This window comes from Cricetulus griseus, chromosome 2 (assembly GCF_003668045.3).
Source record: "Cricetulus griseus strain 17A/GY chromosome 2, alternate assembly CriGri-PICRH-1.0, whole genome shotgun sequence".
Classification (NCBI taxonomy): Eukaryota; Metazoa; Chordata; class Mammalia; order Rodentia; family Cricetidae; genus Cricetulus; species Cricetulus griseus.
This window is the reverse complement of record NC_048595.1, coordinates 288,338,265-288,359,318: the sequence shown is the minus strand read 5'-3', so window position 1 is coordinate 288,359,318 and position 21,054 is coordinate 288,338,265. Positions and strand designations below refer to the sequence as shown.

General features: G+C 48.4%; 1 protein-coding gene across 1 annotated transcript in view; it reads right to left on the bottom strand.

Moving 5' to 3' along the window:
• Positions 1–2,259: 2,259 nt before the first annotated feature.
• Igf2r (insulin like growth factor 2 receptor) overlaps positions 2,260–21,054 on the bottom strand; it is a 98,180-nt gene continuing 79,385 nt past the window's right edge. Inside the window, exons 32-48 of the mRNA XM_027401095.2 lie at positions 20,882–21,008; positions 20,249–20,368; positions 19,762–20,018; positions 19,195–19,413; positions 17,173–17,322; positions 16,281–16,442; positions 15,325–15,532; positions 14,907–15,053; positions 13,969–14,203; positions 13,278–13,414; positions 12,217–12,331; positions 10,955–11,101; positions 10,255–10,442; positions 8,792–8,978; positions 7,039–7,182; positions 5,801–5,870; positions 2,260–3,946 (exon numbers count right to left, since the gene is read on the bottom strand). Of these exons, the coding sequence (XP_027256896.1) occupies positions 3,530–3,946; positions 5,801–5,870; positions 7,039–7,182; positions 8,792–8,978; positions 10,255–10,442; positions 10,955–11,101; positions 12,217–12,331; positions 13,278–13,414; positions 13,969–14,203; positions 14,907–15,053; positions 15,325–15,532; positions 16,281–16,442; positions 17,173–17,322; positions 19,195–19,413; positions 19,762–20,018; positions 20,249–20,368; positions 20,882–21,008 (3,030 nt within the window). The 3' untranslated portion in view covers positions 2,260–3,529. The remainder of the gene's footprint in view (positions 3,947–5,800; positions 5,871–7,038; positions 7,183–8,791; positions 8,979–10,254; positions 10,443–10,954; positions 11,102–12,216; positions 12,332–13,277; positions 13,415–13,968; positions 14,204–14,906; positions 15,054–15,324; positions 15,533–16,280; positions 16,443–17,172; positions 17,323–19,194; positions 19,414–19,761; positions 20,019–20,248; positions 20,369–20,881; positions 21,009–21,054) is intronic.

Sequence of the window (21,054 nt, the reverse complement as noted above, 5' to 3'; positions counted from 1 at the left end):
ATCAATTCACCAGACCCGTTTTCCAAAACAGTCTATGCATCAGCTCAACTCACCTAACGTGCACCTAGACACATATTCCATGTGGGTGCTTTTTCCACCTGTAGGAAAGTGGACCCCAGGTGATGGTACCTGCTGGAGCCAAGGAAGGGATGAGGGTTGAAGCTATTACAGGGACAAGAACAAAGACAGGGGTCACCAGGAGGGAGAAGCAAGGATAGAGGGCAAGCCTGGGTCCTATGAAGTACTGGCTTCCTAGGGTCCTCTAGATGTGACCTAGGGAATCCAGGCAACCTTCCTAGGTCAGCCCCTAGTAAAATGGGGATGACCTAGTCCTGCTGAAAGGACTGGTAATAGGATCTGGGGGACACCTACACTAGGAAAAAAAGTCAGCAATGACTCAGCAGAAAATGGCAAACGGACCTCACTTCGGGCCTACCCAGTGATCCCCGGGGTGTGAAACAGTTTCGCTTTATCCTGCCATTTCTCTCCACATTTTCTGAGACTTCCCCAGAGCCTGCTTGACACCCCCAGGGCTACGTGCAAAGGCAGCTCCATTTTATACAAATCAGTGTGCACTGTGCCTCTAGTGAACATCTTGCCTGTTCCCTCAAGCCATGTGACTATGTGGTCTTGATCAGGTGTAACTACAGCCAGAACCTACAGAAGGCTCAGGTTTAGGGTGAGATGTCAGCAGAGGAGCCCTGACCAGACAAGCATACAACAGGGCAGGGGCAGCATAAGATCTAGGGCTCTTCAGAGGCTGAAAGAGGGTTTCTACAAAGTCGGTGTACTCTATACCATGTTCCCAACTGAGTCTGAGAGCCATGATTCCCAAGGGGGGGGCAGAAGAGACCAGTGACCCTGGGTTCTTGATCATCATCTGCAGGTATTCTCATGGGTGACCGCAGCCCTTCCCAAGGGCTTGGCTGTATAATGCTGTTTAGTGGCTGAAACCGGGACTTTAAGCACTTTACAAAGTCCCTGATAACCCATTCCTGTTTCTCCATGACTTCCTCAGCAAGGGTTTGCCTGCATCATCTTTAAATTCCCACTCATTCCATCAGCATTCAACACTCAAAACAGAGGCTCAGAAAACCTTGCTAAAAGCAAAATATGAAGGCAGCATTCTGATTAATAAAACCCTTTCACTGAAAAGAGTTGACTTCCTCCTGTTTGCTGTCAGGCAGACTTTGCTAAAAGATCCTGTAGCAACAGCAGGCAAGGATCACTGATCTATATTCTCAGAGGCTGGAGGAAAGGGGAGGCAGAGCAAAAGTATTCATACCTCTTAGCACCCCCATTTCCCAGCTGAGGGCCAGAGCTAAGCCCACAGGCCAGGAGCCAGCAAAGCCAACACTGCTCTCTGCTCCTGAGCTTACCAAGGGGCAACAGGCCTCTGCAATGCCCCTGTATATGGAGAGGGAGGAGAAATGGTTAGAACACCCCCCAGATAGAATGCCTGAGCAATGGGCTGGAGATTCAGCTCAGGGGTAGATCTTGTCAAACACACAAAGCCCTGGGTTGATCCCTAACACCACAAGAAATGGGCATGGTAACACATCTATAATCCCAGCACTCAGGTGGAGGCAGATACCAAAGAATCCAAAGTCCAAGGTCATCTGTGGCTACAGAGCAAGTTCTGTGCTGCACTAGACAGGCTGCTGTCTCAAAAGGGGTGTGGGGAGCAGTCTGTAAGCATCACAGCATGGGAGGGCATTGACTACAATGTGGGTGAGTACCGTGCAGAGGGCACATACATGAACACAGATGCTTCACTCGAGTGGGACACACAGGATTTTTTCCCTTCACAAACATACTACTTAAAACATGTGAATTATGTCTAGCATCTTCAATGGGTCAACAGAAACTTCAGACAGCAAAACAGTGACTATGAGGGGACAACTTATGTCAACTTTCTGCTGCCAAGTCAACTCTCACTTAAGATAAAAACTCAGGACTGGACTGGGCCACACACAAACAGGCCTCACTGGTCACTGGAAATGAGCGGCAGTTTTGCTTTGGTAGGTGGCGGTGCAGAGGCTTATGTGGGAGAGTGGAGCCCTCAGATCCAGGTAAAGCATAGCATACAAGTGGGCCAGCTCCGGGGAAAGGTAAGTAGCTGCTTTACAGGACACTCAGGGAAAACACAAATGCAAATGCCTTTTGAAATTTAGACAGAATAAAAAACCAGGCAGTCAGAATGGCCACTAGCTCAGTAAGTTATCATAACCAAGGGTGGGGGGAATCATTTACACCTAGTTAATAATTTATTTTTTATTGAAATCGAATACTTTATATTACAGTACAGTTGATTGAAAAAAATGAAGAGAGAAAAATCAATTTTTAAAAATACACTCATGTTGAAATCAAATTAAGCCAGCCAAATAGGCATAAAACCAAGAAATCTGCAGGGCGGTTTGCTTTTCGCTATGTAGATACCACCTATGTACAGTTCTACAATGTGAGAAGTCATTGAACATGTCAAGAAAAGTCCACAGCCAGTGGAAGAACACCAGGCCTGCCTTTCCATCCTGGGACACTGCCCAGGCACAGGTCCACACACAACACTGGCCCACCGTGTTTCACACGATGTCTGTAAGTCACCCTGTGCAAATTAAGGCTTCTTATAGGTCAAATTCGTGATAAACACTTTTTCCCCTTAAAAAAAGAAAAAAGCACAGTAAAGGTGGTATCATGAGAACCTGAAGAGATGAGACCTACAGCCCAAACCTGAAGTACAGCTACTCTCCATGACGCCTCAACTCCAGTCACATGTCCACCTCTGGGTGAGCTGCTGGGACTCACCAGCTGGCAAAAGCAACACCCATGAGGATGCTTGCAAAGAGCTGCAGCTACGAGATGAGGCATGGAGCAGGCGGGCCTTCCCAAACCTAGGCACTCGGGGACCTGTAGGTGTATGCCCTTACAAAATGGAAAGCAAAGAGGAATACTGCAGCTCACTAATGTGTGTGTCAAGGACCAGTTCAGGAGCCACACACAGCAATGGCCCCAGCACACTGCCAGCTTCATTCACACCCTAGGTGGCAGAAGAAACTGGCTTCTTTCTGTTTTGTTTTTTCGTTTTTCGCAAACCTGAGTAGTAATTGTCAAAGTCAATAAATAGGGGGAGAGAATTACAATGCTAAAAATATAAATGGTCAAACACCCTATAGGGTCTAAAGCAGCAAGGGTTTTTTTCAAACACAGCCCTCTGGGGTGAGATGCACGTGGCCTTGGCACCTGTTGGAAGCACACTGCAGCTATGCTTTAAGTGAGGACTTGGGGCAAAACCCTGGCACAAAGTACCGCCCTTTGGCCAATTCAAGCAACACTTGTTCCACTGACTGTAAACGATCATGAAGGAGTGGTGCCTACCTCCTTCACCCTCTCCCCCATCACAAAAACTCTTCCCTTTGAAGCAGTTTTTGTTAAAGGCAAAATGATAGAAGCATCATCGAGTTGAAGTCTTATTTGGTTGGAGGTGCTTGGCTGTCCCATGGCTCCACGTTCTCCTGTAGGCACCGCGGAGTTAGATGTGTAAGAGGTCCTCGTCGCTGTCGTCATGGAAGGACACCAGCTTGGTAGAGGTTGGAGACTTATGCTGTCCAGGTCTGGGCTTCCCTTTTCTGGCCTTCTCTCCTGGGACCAGCCCCACCCTGTCGTCCTCCCTTTCCTTAAGGACCTTGCGCTGTGGGTTTCTCATGGGCTGTGAGCTTTCTACCTCGGCTCCTCTGCCCGAGTGAACTTTCACCTCTGGGATGGTCAGGACTTCATCCTCACTGTCCTGGTCATCCCCATGCAGGGAAGTGAGAGCATCTGCTTTCACGGCCTTGGTGGTAATGTGGCCGTTCTCCTGTCCCTCTTTGCCTAGTTTTGGGGTTGGCAGCTGGATCTCTTCCATCAGCCATTCCGTTTCATTCTCATCGGTCTCCTCTTCCTTGTTGACCTGCCGGGAAACAACAGCAGAGACCTGGTGAGAGCCAGCAAAGACGCTCGTCTGCTGCTTGTGAGCTCTCTAGATACAGCACACCTCAGGGCCTCACTATGCTGGCATGAGGTGAGAACCTGCAAAGCAGAGTGACTGGCAAGAGCCTCACAAGGAAATGAGCACGTCAGGCAGATGGGACTTGGTGTGGCCCATGAATGCTAAGTAGTGCTGGCAGAGAGGGGCTCTCCTGGGCAGCTATGTGCTGGGGAGAGGGCATCAGGCGTGCAAGGGAAGGACGTTCATCCGAGAACAGAATTTTTAAATTTTATTTATGTGTATGTTCCAATGTGCACAGGTGCACATGTATGCATGTGTGTGCACACACAGGAAAATCACAAGCTATCCACCTCGGTTCTTTTGTTTTACAACAAGGTCTCACATTGGACTAGAGCTCACCAAGTAGACTGGGCTGACTGGCCAGTGAGGTCAGAGCTCTCTTTCCAATTCCCCCTGTGCTGGCATTCTAGTATGTGTCACCATGCCTCAGGATTTTTTTGTTTTTTGTTTTTGTTTTTTTAAGGGGGGGTGGGGGAGGTTTCCAGAGGACTGAACTATGGTCCTCATGCTGACAAGGCAAGCATTGTACCAGCTGAGACATCTTCCTAGCCTCAATTGAATTTTAAAAGGGATTTGGCACTATGTCTGTGGAATATTCCTTTACACTGTGTGAACATATGTTACTGTGATTGGCTTAATAAAGAAGCTAAATGGCCAACAGCTAGGCAGGATTTTTGGGGCAGTCTGAGGAGTAGGGAGGAGATACAGAAAGAAGCAATATGAACATGATGCCACGTGCAGAGGGTAGATAAGAAATACAGGTTACACAGCTAAACACTGAGCCATACTCCTGGAATCCAGCTGTAGAGAGGGAGGAGGGAGGAGCAAAGGAGCCAAAACCATGCTAGAGAAACCTGCACTAACAGTTGACTTGACCTAATGAGAGCATGGAGACCTTAGTCGTACAACTGGGGAACCAGCATTGGACCGAACCAAGCCCTCTGAATGTGGGTGCCAGCTAGGAGGCCTGGGCAGTCTATGGGACCTCTAACAGTGGAGCCAGTGTTTATCCCTATTGCAGTCCAGATACGTGAAAGAGGGTCTAGGCCCTCCCCCAAAGGATATGACAGACATTGATGATTCCCCCATGGAAGGCCTCACTATCCTTGGGGAGTGGGTAGGGGATGGGCTGGGGGGCCAGTGAGGGCATGGGAGGATGGGAGGGAGAGGGAACTGGGATTGATATGTAAAATAAGACTGTTTCTAAAATAATAATAGTAATAATAATAATAATAATAATAATAATAATAATAATAATAATAAGAAGAAGAAGAAGAAGAAGAAGAAGAAATATGGGTTGATTTAAGTTATAAGAGCTAGTTAGTAACAAGCCTAAGTAGGGGCCGAGAATTTAAAATTAATAATAATTCTCGATGTGGTTTTTTGGGAGAGGCTGGCGGGACAGGAAACCTCTACCTATGCATGTCTGAGGGCTACATACTTATCTGTGACCTTTGGCTTCTTTTGAAAGTCTGAGAGATGCTTGGCATACAGAGACTTCATCACGGGGCTTTTTCTAAGAGTTCCCAAAAATCTGGGAACAGACTATCAAACACTGTGAGGAAAACCAGCCACAGCCATACTGAGAGAAACTTGAAGACAGGAAATCCACAGAACTGGTGCAAGAATGAGGTTTCCCTCCCAATGCCAAGCTGCCAAGACACTTCCCAATACACAGGAAGGCTCAGGCAGCACTGGGCAGTGCTTGGGGGGTGGGGGTGGGGGCAGCTGCCGCCCGCACTCAGGGGACAATACCTTTGAGTACTTGTAGGATATGCCTGAGCTTCTTCTGCAGCAATTGGTCAGCTTGTTTATCACCGTTTCCCTGTCAGAATAGAAGCCACAGTAAACGGACGGAAGCATGAGCAGAAACAGGTTACCCCGCCAGCTGGCCACAAGCCCATTCTATATGACTCCTAAGGGCTATGTCCTACACACATGTCAGGGCAAGGCATTTGGAATGACTAACAACTAGCTGTGACAGCAAAACTGGAACCACTGGGCTAGGCAACAGGCAGAGAAATGCCATTCTTGCTCCACCTTGAGATCCACAGGGTCAATGTCAGGAAAACACTTTCTGTGTGCCCAGACTACTCTGATGGTGGCATCCACAAATGCATGTCCATTGCTCTGCCTGAGCCCTGTCCCTCCAAGTTCACTTCTGAGCATGGCTCGCTCCAGTCTGTACACCCTTCCTCTTGCCCAGGGCCTCTCTAATGTGTGACATGAAAATCTGACTTTAAAAAAAAAAAAAAGAAAAGGCCTTCACCTAGCAAAGCAAGGCCAACACAAGAGTGCACCTGACACACAGCAGGCGGCTAATAAATGCCCACTTTGTGTGATGTGGGGAAGGAGAGTCAGCTGATCAGTATTAAAATCGGCTCGTGAAAGATTCTTAATTTCATGAGAGTCTGCAGACTTCACATAAGGCCCACGTATCTTGGACCCACATGCACCAGCTGAGAAGCCTGCAATGTGCATATCCAGTGTGAACCAGAACCTGCTATGTACATACAAGTGTGAACCAGAACCTGTGGTGTGCACACCCAGTGTAAACCAAAACCTGCAGTGTATACCTAGTATGAATGAGAACCTGTGGGGTGCACACCCAGTGTGAACTAGAACCTGAAATGTGCATACCCAGTGGGAACTAGAACCTGCAATGTGCATACCCAGTGTGAACCAGAACCTGCAGTGTGCATGCCCAGTGTGAACAAGAACCTGCAGTGTGCACACCCAGTGTGAACTAGAACCTGAAATGTGCATACCCAGTGTGAACTTGTACCACACTGGCACCTATGAACAATGCCAAAGTTCTGGGCAATCGCATGTCGTGTCATGGAAATAAAAACATTTAAAGGCAATGGTATCCACGGCTTAGAATTTTGAATCTAGATGTTTGCTGTTGCCAGGCTCAAAACTCAAACCCATATCCAAGATTTGATGAACTGTTGGCCCAACTGTAGTCCCTCCTACCTCACTGCCCACTTTACCTTCTCTCCTTCTTGTAGAGCAGCAAGGCCAGCAAACAGCAAGTCAGTGCCACCAGGAGAAGGCTTAGGATCGCCCCAACGGCCTGACTCCTCTCTGAGAGTCCTTTATACTCTGGCCCAGCATTCTCACCATCAAAGGCCACACTAGAAAGATACCACACAGATAGGAAGCTTTGTCAGGAACAATACTCCAAGGACACATGATCCACTAGGCTTAGAAAACAGCATCTAGAGTGCTCTGAGAATGCATTTCCAGAAGGAACAGGCCTAATGACAGAAATACTGCTGTAGGTTATCAGGAAGTACCAGGAGTTGAAGACTTCGACCAGCCATGGACATCATCTCCTTTTGGGTCTGCCTGTCACTGAAGAACCCTGCAGGCCAGGCAAAGACAGGGCTTCTCCTATATGGGCCATCTTATGATCTAGCCCTGGGGCTTCTAGGTAGAGGGGCTATCTAAGACAGACTGGCTTAGGTACGAACAATGTGGAGCCTGCTGGCTCTAGCACAGCTGGATCAAGAACACTACTACAGATGGAGTAATTCCACCATGCCCACTCAATGGTGCCAGTCCCAAGGGAGGAAGCAGGACTTCCAGGAAGTTCAACACACAAGGGAAGCAGTAGCTGTACATAATGGACATGAGCTGACCTTCTCTTCTGCTCAGGAAGACTTATCTCAGGAAGACTTAGCACGAAAACCTGACACTTCAGAGCTCTTGGTCTCCTGTCACTCAAGACCACCAAACAACACAACACAATGACACAACCAGATCTTCTCCCTCAGAGAAAGCTGGGACAGTGATGAAAAGAGTGATGAGAAGCATCTGAATTCATAATAAAAGAAGAACTGCCTCCCAGGCCACACAGCTGCAAAGACATGAGTTTTGGGGGCAAACAGGCTGTTCATATAAGAAAGCCAATTACCATGAAAATTTGGCTCCAAACTAATTCAAATTAACTGGATGAGAGTATAACCAAGCAACAGCTCTGAATGACATTGCATCTTAAGCCAAACAATCTTGTTCTAACATCAGGAAGACAGGAAATGAAGGGCCTTATGTTCAACCAGCCCTAGCCCACACCTCTTAACCTGTGCTGGGGTGGGAATGTCACATATTAATGGCAGTGTGAGAGCCTGCAGGCCTCTTCCTCAAAGCCAGAGCTAGCACAAGCCACTCAGACAGACATTAAGATACTCTGGGACATTTTCATGGTTGTTCACCTCTGAAAATTCTTCAAATTCTAACTTTGATTTTTCCTTTAAACCAAGGATTACTTATAAATAAATGGGTTTTAGTTTCCACATGCAAATAACTATAATGGCCCCTGGACATGAGACCACTGTGAGTTTCTTCCGTCCCTGGACTGGAGTCCTCAGAACAGCAGCACAGTCCCCCTCCTGCCCATAAGACCCCAGACTCTGGAGCATATCCTAAGGACCTGCAGAGTGAGTGCCTTTCTTCCACCCCAATACAGAAAATGCTCCACTCCAACTGAACTGAAGCCCGCCATGTGCCATACACTGGAGCACACAGAGAATGCTGAAGGAACCACAGCCAGCCAGCTGCTGAGGAAAGGGAGATGATATGCATGAAGGAAGCACACTCCATACTACTTGGGACAGGGCAGAGGTGACAATGTCACAGACCAACAATAACAGCAAGTTGATACTTCCCAGCATAATGCTAAGGGAAAACACAGCAGCTTAGTCCTGAATGGTGATGGGAAAGGACATGGGCTGCCACACTCACCCCAGAGGACACACAGCCGCAGTGTACCAGGAGAACAGGTACTGGCAGTCAGCAGTCTCGTGGCTGAACTCTGGGATCCCATCCTTCACCAGAGGGTCACAGTGGAAGAAGATGGTGGATGAGACAGATTTGGTCTTATCTTTCCCGCACTTGGAGGATGAGGCAAACACCACATCCAGATCGCCATCTGTCACCCAGAGAAGGAGACAACCATAGCATCATTACCACCCACGAAGTGGACCCTTCAATGTCCCATGTGCACTGTCTTCATGGCTTTAAAAAACAACTTGGCATCCTAAGCAAGCAAAGAGTGTAACCTCATCTACCATGAGGTCTGGCTCTTGTCCTTGTGTGGCAATAGGATTTATGGTGGGCTGACCAGGAGGTCTCATTCTACCTAGCAAGTGAGAGCAACCACCCAGGCACCAAGCAATTGTGCCTAGACAATGGAATCCAGCAGAGGTCCCAAGCTCCAAGGTTCAGGGAGCATGCCTAGCTAGCAATGCTCCATGAAAGATATCACACATTGCTGTGGGGATGACAGCAATACATCCTGGTTCCACGGAAGAGGCCAGGGGAGGACCTGCACCTGGCTCCCGATCCTTCCCCATGAGCGTCCTGTCATGGGTGACAACAATCTAAACCCTCCACTGTAATCAATTGCAATGAGGACAACAACTTCCAGTGAATTACGAGAGTCCTCAACCAATCTTCCAGATGAGAGTGAATTGTGGGAAGCCACTAACCTCGCCCTTGGCGAGGAAGACTGTGTGGCGCCTGCTTTAACCTCACTCTATCAGCTCACATTCTCTTGATCATCTGGAAACACCATTTTAAAAGTTAACATAGTCACATAAAAGTTAACATAGTCACAAAAGCAAATTACAAAAAGGACATGGTGAAAGATGAGTTATTTCAAACAAAAAAAACTACACGTGACCTTCAGGAACATACTTGCCTGATATCAAAAATGACTCTGGTACCAGTCTACAACCTTCCCCATCTATTCTCACTCTGCTTGGTGCCATTCCTCCACCATTCCCACTATTTAATCTTCTTTTTTGTTTTGTTTTGTTTTGTTTAACATTGCTTGCTAATTATGTGTGACAATGTGCCTACAATGGCAAATGTCTGCAGATAAGAAGACAACTTAGGGGAGTTTGTCTCTCCTAACATGTGGGTCCTAGTAATCAAATCTGGGTCCTCAGGCTTGGCAACAGGCACCCTTACCCACTGACCCAGCTCCCTGGTGAAACCTGCTCTTCTCTAACTACTTAGAGTTTCTGAATAAGGAAGCAGCATGTATAATGCCAGGTCATAGTTGCACTGTTTGTCCCTGCCTTCCTCTGTCTTTGGCCACCAGGGCTTTGGTTCTGGAATCACTCTGGGATTTCCACAGTGGGTTTGTGGGTGAGCATGCAAAACTCTCCCTCTGAAAAGCTGCACAGGCAGCAGTGAGTTACCTTGGACATAGTACTTGGTCCTGTCAGAGGTGCCCACTTTCCTGCTGAAGTGCTGATCATTGGGCTTCACCTGGCAGATGTTGGCACCAGAGCATGCAGGGTTGGTAGAGCTGGTGATGGAGGAGAGCTGTATCTCATACAGGTAGTTGTCCCCATTGGTTCGCATGTCCCCAGAGGCACTGAACAGCCTGAGGCAGAGGAGAGCACAGTGACTTACAAGCCTTCACAACTCTCCTGCATACTCCAGTCAGGCAAGGCCTCAGTCATCTTCCTGTCCCACAGTGTCACCTCCATACACACTGTAGATAGTACATGCAATGCACTCTGCCCCCTTACAACCAAAGGATCCCAGGACAGCCCAATGACACTGCCAAGAGATGGACCTTTACTTTATCCAACACGTTGGTGAGCCCAGAAGGTCCCTTGTTCCCTTACACTTCCCAAGATCCTTGGCTACAACCCCTGGGCTCCCTAGTGGTGAGGGGAGAAGGAGCTGCTTTTTATAAAGACTCACCATCTGTGGTGCTGAACCATGAGAAACAGAACTATTCTTTGTTTTAGGCAGTACTTGGTTACTCTAGCAACAGTAACGGAAGCACACAAACTACTTGCCTTGTAACACTCCTGCTAGGGAAAGCCTCGCATTTTTTGTTCACTTTTGACTTACGTGTAAATGCCAAAGAGGCAATCTTCCACTTACTTAAAGTAAATTTCCCCGAGGCTGAAGCTCCTGCCGGTCACAGGGTTGGTGAGCGTTCCATTCACCATGCTCACCTCCTGAGGCCTCACGGCACAGGCAGCCCTTGAATCCCAGCGAAAGTAGTAGGTACAACTGTCACTGTCAAACCTGGGAGGGAGTAGACACGGCCACCACTGAGCTATGCACAGAAAAGCTGCCAGACACACAGCTGGGGAGGCCTGTTTCAAGAAGCTCTAGGCTGGGTACTGAAGGGTCCTTGGGAGTCACAGTTGTTGGTCCCCACAGCATACAGTGTGAATGACAGCTCCTGGGTAGGACCATTACCTTAATCACCATACTTCAGCACAGTAATAAAGATAACATCAGCAATATGGAAAAGTGGACATGGATTTGGTGCCTGCTGGCTCTGGGATTCCAGCCATTCAGGAGGCAGAGGCAGAAGGTAATAAGTGCCTGTCACAGCTACACAACAAATATCCAAGGCCAGCCTGGGTACCTTAGTGACAGCTTGTCTCAAAAACAACGAAAGGGAGCTGGAAACACAGCAAGAAGGGAGCACTTGCTTAGCCTGCATGAGGCCCTGGGTTCAAGCCTCTCTCTATAGATAGAAATACAGCTCAACAAAAATGTCTTAATAAGGCTGGAAATTCTACACCTAGACCTCAAAATCTCACTTTTTCAAGCACCTGAATCTCAAGTTAAAAAGCCCTTTGATAGTTTTATGGTTGCATTTTCAAAAGCACAGCTTCCAAAGCAGCAGTTCACATGCTCCCCCTGCTGGCTACACTCCCCCTAGGCACCCAACACTGCCTGGAATACTATGTAATCATTCAAGAACATCCCAGAACCTGCTTACCCAGAACCTGGGTAGGTTCTAGACAGGCTGCTTGTAGTGGCCCCTAGTTTCACCATGAAATGCAAGGGGAGCAGCTAGCCCTATACTCTTAGGTTAGCAAAGGCATCTCCAAAGCCAATTTGAAAGCATGTTTCTTAAGGCAAACCATGCTAAGGAGCTGAAGTGGCCTGGTTATGCTGTATCTTTGCACTCAAGTAGGGGGTGCAGTGCCTCCTGTGGGAAGAAACACTGCACAGGACAAGACGATCTGCAGCTCTGGCCTCTAGGCCCTCAGTCTCAGCTGCCACCTCTGCCTACAGTGACAGCCCCAAATACCCTGTCATCTGTGTACACATTTCCCAACTCCATGTGGAAACAGTGGAGGCATCAAAGAGCCACAGTGTGCTTGCACAGAGCACTGTCTCACCTCTTGAATGTAGGCCTGCCCACAGTCTTCGCACAGGACAACTCGATTACAGAGGATGCAGTCTTATTACCACCGCAAGGATAGCCTTTTGAGTAAGTAACAATGACCTTGTCATCTGAAAAAGAAAGCAATGAACTGGTGTTATTTCTAGGGCATTATGAAAACATCAGGAGTTTAAAAATCTACTGTAAAGACAAGTGCCAGCTCTAAAGGTGTCTACCATGCTCAAAGACAGCTACTGGCCCACACCACCATTGCCATGGCAACAGTATGACCATGAGCTTCCTGGCTCCTCGGGAATGCTAAACCTTCACAGCCAAACCCATACGACTCCCATCCTACTCCAAAGGACTCCCAGGTTTTTGGGAATAGGATTCCTAAGACGTAAGTGTGCCCACCACAGTTCGTATGTTGGGAATTTAATTCCCAGAGTGAGGCACCTCTGAGGACACTCCTGTATGGTGACTCTACCAATCTGTCAAACCTGGGTTTATGAATAAAGGTCATGGTGATTCCTTCAGAATTCACTCTCCATTTCAAAATCCATGTCATCTCGTAGCTCAATCAGCATGACTCAGAACCCCACTCTAGCCTGACAGGCAGGGCAAAACGTCCAAACACCCAACACAGCCTAACCATTCTTAGCCAAGAAGTATGACAGTCCTTTAGTAAGTAGATATACTGTCTCCTCAGTGACCAATGAGGTTGTATTCAAACTACTGAAAAGAGTCATGATTACTGTCCAAGTACTGAGGAAAGACATGCTAATCTGTACCAAGTCCTGGGAAACTGGATTTCTTACATGTGAGCAGACATAGATTTAGAGGCCACAACACAATCATCAGAGGGGCTTTAAACAGACAGGCTAGCCAGGCCTCAGAACAAGCATGCAGAATAGCATATAATTTCATGTTCCGGGAAGTGGGAAGAAATGCTTCAATTAATGCCGGAGTGAAGTCTCTACCAAAGCTCGGGTACTTTCCCCATCACACCAGGGACAGCCTCTCCTTGCCAGTCTTGATGCAGCAACTGAATCAAGGATGAGGACCCCAGAGCCTTACCTATGACATCCAGCTTCTGTGTATGAACAAGCCCCAGAACCTGGACTTGGCCAGATGCGCTCTTCTTGCAAACGCTGGCCCTTTCCGAGCAGTCCAGGGGTCCTTTATATACTCTTTGACACAGATTGATAAAGTACCTAAAGAATGACACAAAGGGGTGGGGAGAAAGGGAGTGAAACCTCTACCCTGAGATCCTCCATGCTGCCTTGGAAGGTGGCTCCTAGAGCAGCCTTGTCAGTGCAGGAGCTCAGAGTAGTTACAGAAGGTAGCTGACTGGACAGGCTCACATGCAGATACATGTCCCCATGTAGTCCTGGCACAGTGCAGAGAGGGGAGAGAAAGCTGTGGAGGTATAGCAGACACTCTCCTAAGTCCTCCAATTCACAGTCCGGATCTGCAGCAGGACCTGCAGGGCTCAGGGTGCCTGGCAGAGCAAGCACTCCTCACATGGAGCAGTCAGAGTAATTAGCTCAAAAGGCAAAGACAGCGCTGAAGACCCGGCAAAAATCTTAGAAACCCCATACTGCCCTCAGCCCTGCGCATCAAGAAGCCCCTCACAACCACCAGGGCTCCAGTATCCATGTGAGTTCACTATAACTCCCCACACACTATGATGTCAGAGTCACTCGGTGATTATGTGATGATATTCCTATCTGCAAACTTGAGGGGCCATGAGCAGGGGGACACTCACGAGGTTCCTTCGTGGACAAAGTCCCAGGACCCTGTGAGGGATGAGAGCAACCGCAAGTCATAGGTTTTATGCTTCTGAACGAACTTGCACTCCATCTTCTTCGGAGGGCAGACAACTTTTGTTTTCCACTCAAACGTCACCTCACAGCCACGAACTTCACTGAAGACTTCTGGCCTCCCAATGTCCTCATTTTCATCACATGTAAATATGATGGCAGACATCCGGTAGCTGTTGGCTGTAGAGCAGTGGCATGCAATGGTCAGACCTACGGTGGGTGTACACCTGGACGTCTCCCACCTCCTATCCCAGCCATGGTTTGTCCTGCAGGTCTATCCCAAGTCTCAGTTCCCACAACACCTCTAAGACTCCTCCTGGGAAAGCACTCAACATTTGACCACATAACTGATGATGACAAGAATTTAAAACTTCAGTGTCACTCATGGGCCACAAGTATTATCTGTCAACACAAGCCTTGGAGCTATCTCTCATAAACCAAACACTTTTCCTTGGTCACTCAAATAATTCCAGAGATTTTCAGGCATCCGTGTCATTCTTCCTCCATCCCTAAGTTGCAAAGGAGCCAAGGTGCTAAGTTTGGCTCTCCATAAACACCACCACCCCACAAGTGGTGTGTTCAGTGACTCAACACTCACTAACCACACTGCAGACCCAGAGAGGAGTCTAGCAGAGGAGTGAATCTGAACCAGAGCCAAATGCTGGTATATGAGCAGTCACTCCGACTACTGCGTGGACCGAGCTGGCCACTTCGTATGACCATTCTCAGCACAGCTCACCATGATTTAGTATATACTTGTGCTGTAGCTAACACTTTCTGTAGCTAACAAGAACAAAACTTACATGATAAAATCACGGGCTTAATTAACTTGGCCATCCCTAGAACAGCTGCTCCCCCACCCCCAAACTCAGCCCCCACTCACTCTGTCTGCAGAAGCCCCATTCATGGTCACGATCGTAATTTGCAGTTTTGCTACACCATAGTTTTGCCCGTCCCTCCAAAGCACATTCCTCATAGGTCTTCTCTTCGTAGATGAAGGGGAAGACGCAGGGATCACCATCCTCTGTTTCTGGAAGGAAAGAAACAGATCATTTAGACATATCAACGCCTTACTAGATGCCATTGCCCAAGGACACCCAACAAGGAGTCCCTAAGAAGCTGCCTATCTGCCTGACAGCCAGGGTTCCCCCAAACAAACAAGCGACAGACAGCATGCATGCTCCAGGCTTAGGCATTCACACCAGGGAGAGTGCTGTGGCAAAGTGTGGTACTCACAGATTTGCAGCTTCACGCCTCAAATATTTCCCTTCTGAGTCTAATCTATTTACCAGAAGATTTACCTGCAGGGCACGGATCACCATTCACATAGCTCAAAATGACTGCTTCGTCCTGGTGCCTGTAATCCAGCTGCATCGATGCTAGGCGCCCAAAGGATGCCCCTCTGCTCCCAGATAGCAGACAGACGCCACTGTCCTTGCAGCCTCCCTGGTCTAAGCCAGCTGCTGTGGTGCACACCCCTATACTGTACGTGTGAGAGTCCCGGGTAACCTGTATAGACAAACAGCACATTTGGCTGTGGACAATGTGAACAGAGCAGGGCTCCAAGTAAGGACAGAAACATTACTGCAGTTCATTTTCCTGTACCTGGATAGCACCATGGCTCCCTTGCTGTCTTCCTGGGCCCAAGACCAACTCCAGTGACAACCAGGAATGCCCTGATAACACTCTAAGCAGTTCCCTCTGGCCACTAGAAGAGGTCAAAATTCCCTCACCCCAGACCAGTCTTGGTTCCCTCTTGTCTTCTCCCCTGGCCCAGGCAGCCAGTGGGTGCTGCCCAGCTGTCCTGAGCCAGACCCTGATGCTCACATTTCCCCGCTCTCACAGGTGCCAACTCCTGGAGACAAGTTCAGAATTCACCACTCACCAGCTGCCAGGCACAAGCAGGTGCTGAGGTGTGGTAGTCCAGTCCATACACTGCAATGTCTTGGCAATAACCACACAGACTCACTGACAGCCCCCACCACCACCTCCTCCTACCCATAGGATCATGGCTGAAGAGCTTTGCACAACACCAAGTCACTCACTGTCTCTGTGGTTGGTAAACTGTGATCTCTTTACATTGAGCTCAGGCCGGCAATTAAGCAATTCTCTGTGGATTTCTGTAACCATACTAATCTTGCCCTGGCACAAGGCTATGTGGTCCAATGCATGTCCCCAAGCCTGTAATCCACCTGTGCCACAGAATTTCCTGCCCGTCTCACTAGTCAGAGCCCCTGGCTATGGAAGGCAGTCTTGCCTTGAAAGTGCTCGTAGAGAGGCTGGTCAGGTTGAAGCTGTAAAGTAGCTGTTCATCTGTGACAGAACAGCCCTGCGTCTTCACTTCGTCGGGACAGACGATTGGAGTCTCCCATTCAAACACAAAGTCGCAGTCATTGGTCCTTATCAGCTTAGGAGTTCCCTGTGGCCAAGAAGAGCACGAGTCTTAGAAACCATGGGGTGTGAGTACAAGATCCACCACACTCTTGCCTAGGAGCAGGGAGGAACTACATCCCTACCACACAAGACACAAGCAAGCACAGCCAAACCAAAGCAGGTCTGCATTCTACCATATCTGGGCACCAGGGATACTTATGAGGGAAAATGTAACACAGCCACACAGGACACAGGCTAATGGGCTTTGAATCAGAGCATTCTCTCTCCCTTATCCAACAGCAGCAAAAGACAGAGCAGCCAGTTGTTTTGGAATTCTGTTTACACTTGCTGATGAGATCTCTTTTGGGTGAGTTGTATGGGAAAGCACTTCCACTACAGACGGGAAAGACACTGGGAAGGAAACCTTTCAAAACCTCTCCCAGCACATCAACTGCCCAGGGCACTGGGAATGGCATGAGTGCCCTCAAGTGCATCCATTGCAGGGGTCAGCAGTCAGGGCTGAGAACAGTCCACTTACTAATCTGGTCCTGACAGATGACAAAGCTACAGGATGGATGATGGCAGGTGCCCTAAAGCCTGACTTTCTAATCAAAAGATGTTTCAACCTTTTGATGCATTCGGAATTAGTTAACTAGAGCATCCATGAGTGACAGAAAGTATCCATGTTAACTCCTGTCTCAGGTAATGTTTGAAGTGGTTTCAAGATACCACAGAAGGTGCTGTGAGTGGAGGTTAACAGGTGGCAGGACACTTACCATGCTGACCCCTCTCTTGCAGTGAAAGGCGATGAGCGAGGTGTAGTTCATGTGCTTGTCCGCTAAACAAGGAGTACTGCTTTCAAAGTTCAAGTAGACTTCATTCGCCACAGGGTTGAATATCGGAGGACCTGTGACTCGGCCAATGTCCTACAACAGAAGGAAGCAGATGGCGCTTCATGAGCAGCCCAAGGCTGGCAGATTAGGAACTGAGTCATCAGCCTTTCAAGCAGCAACTCCTGCTGCTCGTGAGTGTCAAACAAGCAGATCGCCAGCGTGTGCAATCTGTGTGAGACTGGAGAAGCTTGGGTGGGCACCAAGGGCGTTTCTACTCATGATCAGCTTTCAGAGTCCAAGCCCTAGGGATTTCTTTCCTCATTCACAGCAAGAATGCTACCATCCCCAGCCCCAGGAGGAGGAAGGCAAGAGCCCTGGCAATGCTCCTGCTGGTGTCCTGAGACTGCCCCTTACTCAGCTAAGCAGTACCTACTGGATACATTCACACAGGGGACAACTCTTGTTCAATATATATCATTGCTTAGGACAGTGGCTGACACACAGCAGCTCTTCAATAGGTACCTTTAAGTAAGTGAATGAAAGGCAGATGGACTGGAAACATGCCTGTACATATGTGCAGAGTGTGTGTGTCTAAGTGTGGAAGTATGTCTACACCAGTTACGAGCATGAGTGTGTGTACATGAGCGCGTATATGTTGAGAGTGTGCGTTCTCTCGGGCTTTGCTCTCAGCTGCAAAGGTCTTCAATCACCACTGTGGGTTATGTTGAGATCACACAACATAATACCTTCACCAGTGAAAGAACCTGAGGCAAATTTTTAATCTTACAAAGAATGACCAAGCAGAAAAACTCATCAGACTAGACCTCTGGGAAATGATTCACAATCAGAATGGCTTGACAGGATGTTATTCAAGAACTTCCTAGTAAAATGTGGTTCATGCCTTAGTCATCCTCTACACAATACCACACTTCACTTTTAAAGGACATCTGATGTCCCACAACAGAACTTACAACTGAAGTGAATTTAGAGTTTAAAACAGTGAAAGGGCTTTAGCAAGCCATGAATACAATTTGAAACACCCAAATGTACACCAAAAAGCTTTCAAGGCCACGTATTTAGTTATTAGCATAATTGTTCTGCCCTTAATTGTAACTCATTACTAAGGAAAGAGCCTGCATTTCTTGGGTGTTTTAATTACACAGGTATTTGAAACAAAAACACAAGCTACGCTGGTGCTCTCTTGCCATTCTGTATAAACACCTCAGGTTCAACCCTGAGGCTCCTGACACAATACACAGAAAACTCATCAGGGAGGCTGGAGAGAAGGCCCAGTGGTTACGAGTGCCCATTGTTCTAGCATAGGACCTGGATTCAGTTCCCAGCACACACCCCAGGCCGCTCATAGCCACCCGTAACGCCAGCTTCAGGGATCCAATCTCTCTGCCTCTGCTGGACTCCCACACCTACTTACATATACCCATACATGGATGCATACACATAATCAAAATAAAAATCTTAGAAGAAAAAAGTGTCTGGGGTCTGGAGAGATGGCTCTGTGGTGAATAATGCTGTTCACACTCATCAAAAGCACCCTGTAACACTTTCACCAGCTGCCCCTGTCATGTGACCACCAACCTGTACCTTCTTCCAGAGGATGCTCAAATTCATAGTCTAGTGCCAACATCTGGGAGGTCACAACTGCTTAGAACTCCTCCCAAGGGATCAAAACCCTATTCTAGCTCCACAGCACCTAAATACACGTGGCATACACTTACTTTTAAAAAGCCTATCAAAGCAACTGTTCAGTCTTCATGCAGCTCAGACTTCCTAGCCAGCACTACTGGTTAGCAGCTCCATACTCTTTTGCACCCATCTTCCTTAGCCATCTGAGCATACACTTGCTATCCTTTCTGCCTGAACACTCCTCTGGGAGCACAAGGCACAGCACATAGGCTACAACTAGAAACTTGCAAAGATTCCTAACCTTTGGCCTTACGCACTTACTATAGGGGGCCCGTTCACGGGAACTTTGCATACTGCAGCACCTGCAGGGCAGGGCACTCCATGCATGGGATTCAGTGGCTGGCAGATGTTGATGTAGAAGTCAGGGGTGGTATCAGAGGTGCCATCCTCACTTTCATCATATGCTTCATAGCCACCAGTACGATGGATGAGAGGGGACAGATCAATAATGGAACTTCCATTCCGCACAGTACATTCAGTCTGGGGGAAAAAAAAGAAAAAGACTACATTTGAGTCTGCAAGTAATTCCTCTACAGTGACTCCATGGTTATCCAAAAGAAATTAAGACGCTAAACCCAAGTATGACAGAACTTGTCTACAGTCCCAGCACACAAGAGGCTAAGGCAGGAGGATTGACAAAAGGGGAAGGCTGGCCTGGACTACACAGTGAGTTGAAGGCCAGCTTAGGATATAGTGTGAGACCTCTACCCACAAGAGAAGAAAAAAGGAAGATTAGCTAAGACCACCTAGCCTTGGGACTGCTAGGAACCCAGAAACTGAAGACCCAGGTGCAGCTGTGTGACACAGGCATGCTCAGTCTTCACTCACCACTTGCTCACAAGCCAGGGGCGTGTGCCAGGAGAAGAAGAGTGTGCACGTCTGCTTGTCCAAAGAGATGAGCATGGGCCTGTTGGTAGGTCCTGCCTCAGGCCGGCACACGAAACTGATGACACTCTTATACCTCAGGCCTGATTTGGAGGGACACAGGGACCCTTCTTCATACACCAGCTGCAAGACCTGATCCACGTAGCTCAGTCTCTTGCTGGCCTTGCCCACGCTGATCCTGGTCTGTCCAAAGCAGGCCCCTGCACCACGTGGAAGGACAGGAAAACACTGGTAAGGGGCCAATGGCTAATTTCCTGGGAAACTTTCTGCAGACCCAGTTAAATCTAGCATCACTTGTCATGCAGCCCCGTATCTCCTAACTACTGCAAGGGGTGGTAGCATAGGTCTTGGAAGTGGTGACAGAGCTGAGGCCAGCCCTTGGGACAGCAGGGAGGGACAACCGTCAGGCAAAAGAGGCTATGGCACTCACCCACACCAGCGCCACAGTTCTCATTCTCCCCACAGATGCTCATGTAGACCAACCCCTTCTCACTGTAGGAGACGGTGACGCCAGCTTTGCCACTTAAGGAACTCAGGTCAAACAGGTGGCCTGCACAGTAGACAGGAGATGGGAGCTGAGACTTAGGAAGGTGTCACCAGCAAACTCAAATTGCATCAGCGAGGGTCATTTTCATTCTTCCATATCTCTTCTGCACACACTAACCAAGCACTCCAACCAGCAGCACCTGTCCCTTGACCAGCAGTCTCCAGATTTATAAGAAGGCCTCTGTGTCCCACAGCAACCACTGGGGTTCCTGAGGGCCTGATCCATCTCTCCAACCATCAGCAGTCTGCCAACCACGTTCCTCTTGGCACTGAGCGAACAGGAAGGGCAGAAGCCTTCTAGTAGCTGTACCATTGGCTCTGAAATGTACCCAGCATATCTATAGACCCTAGCACCGATATAGCCAGCGGTACCAGCAAAGTTAGCCAGGACAGTGAAAAAACAAGATGGGACTGGCAAGGGACACGTAGTAGCTTCCTCCTAGAATGAGCGCAGGCTCAGAGAAAAGGCCAAAGATGCCCAAACATCATCAAATGTGCTTCCTCGCCTGTCCCTCACCTGTGCTGGGGTTGGTGACTTGGCAGTCATCATGTGTGCTGTTCTTCACAGGGCAGGCGGCAGGTGTGGGCCAGGAGAAGGTGTACTCACAGTCCTGCACAGCACTGATGAACAGAGGCCTGGAGCTCTAGGGCAAGCAAAGAAACCCCACATTAGAGTAGCTGGTGCAGTAG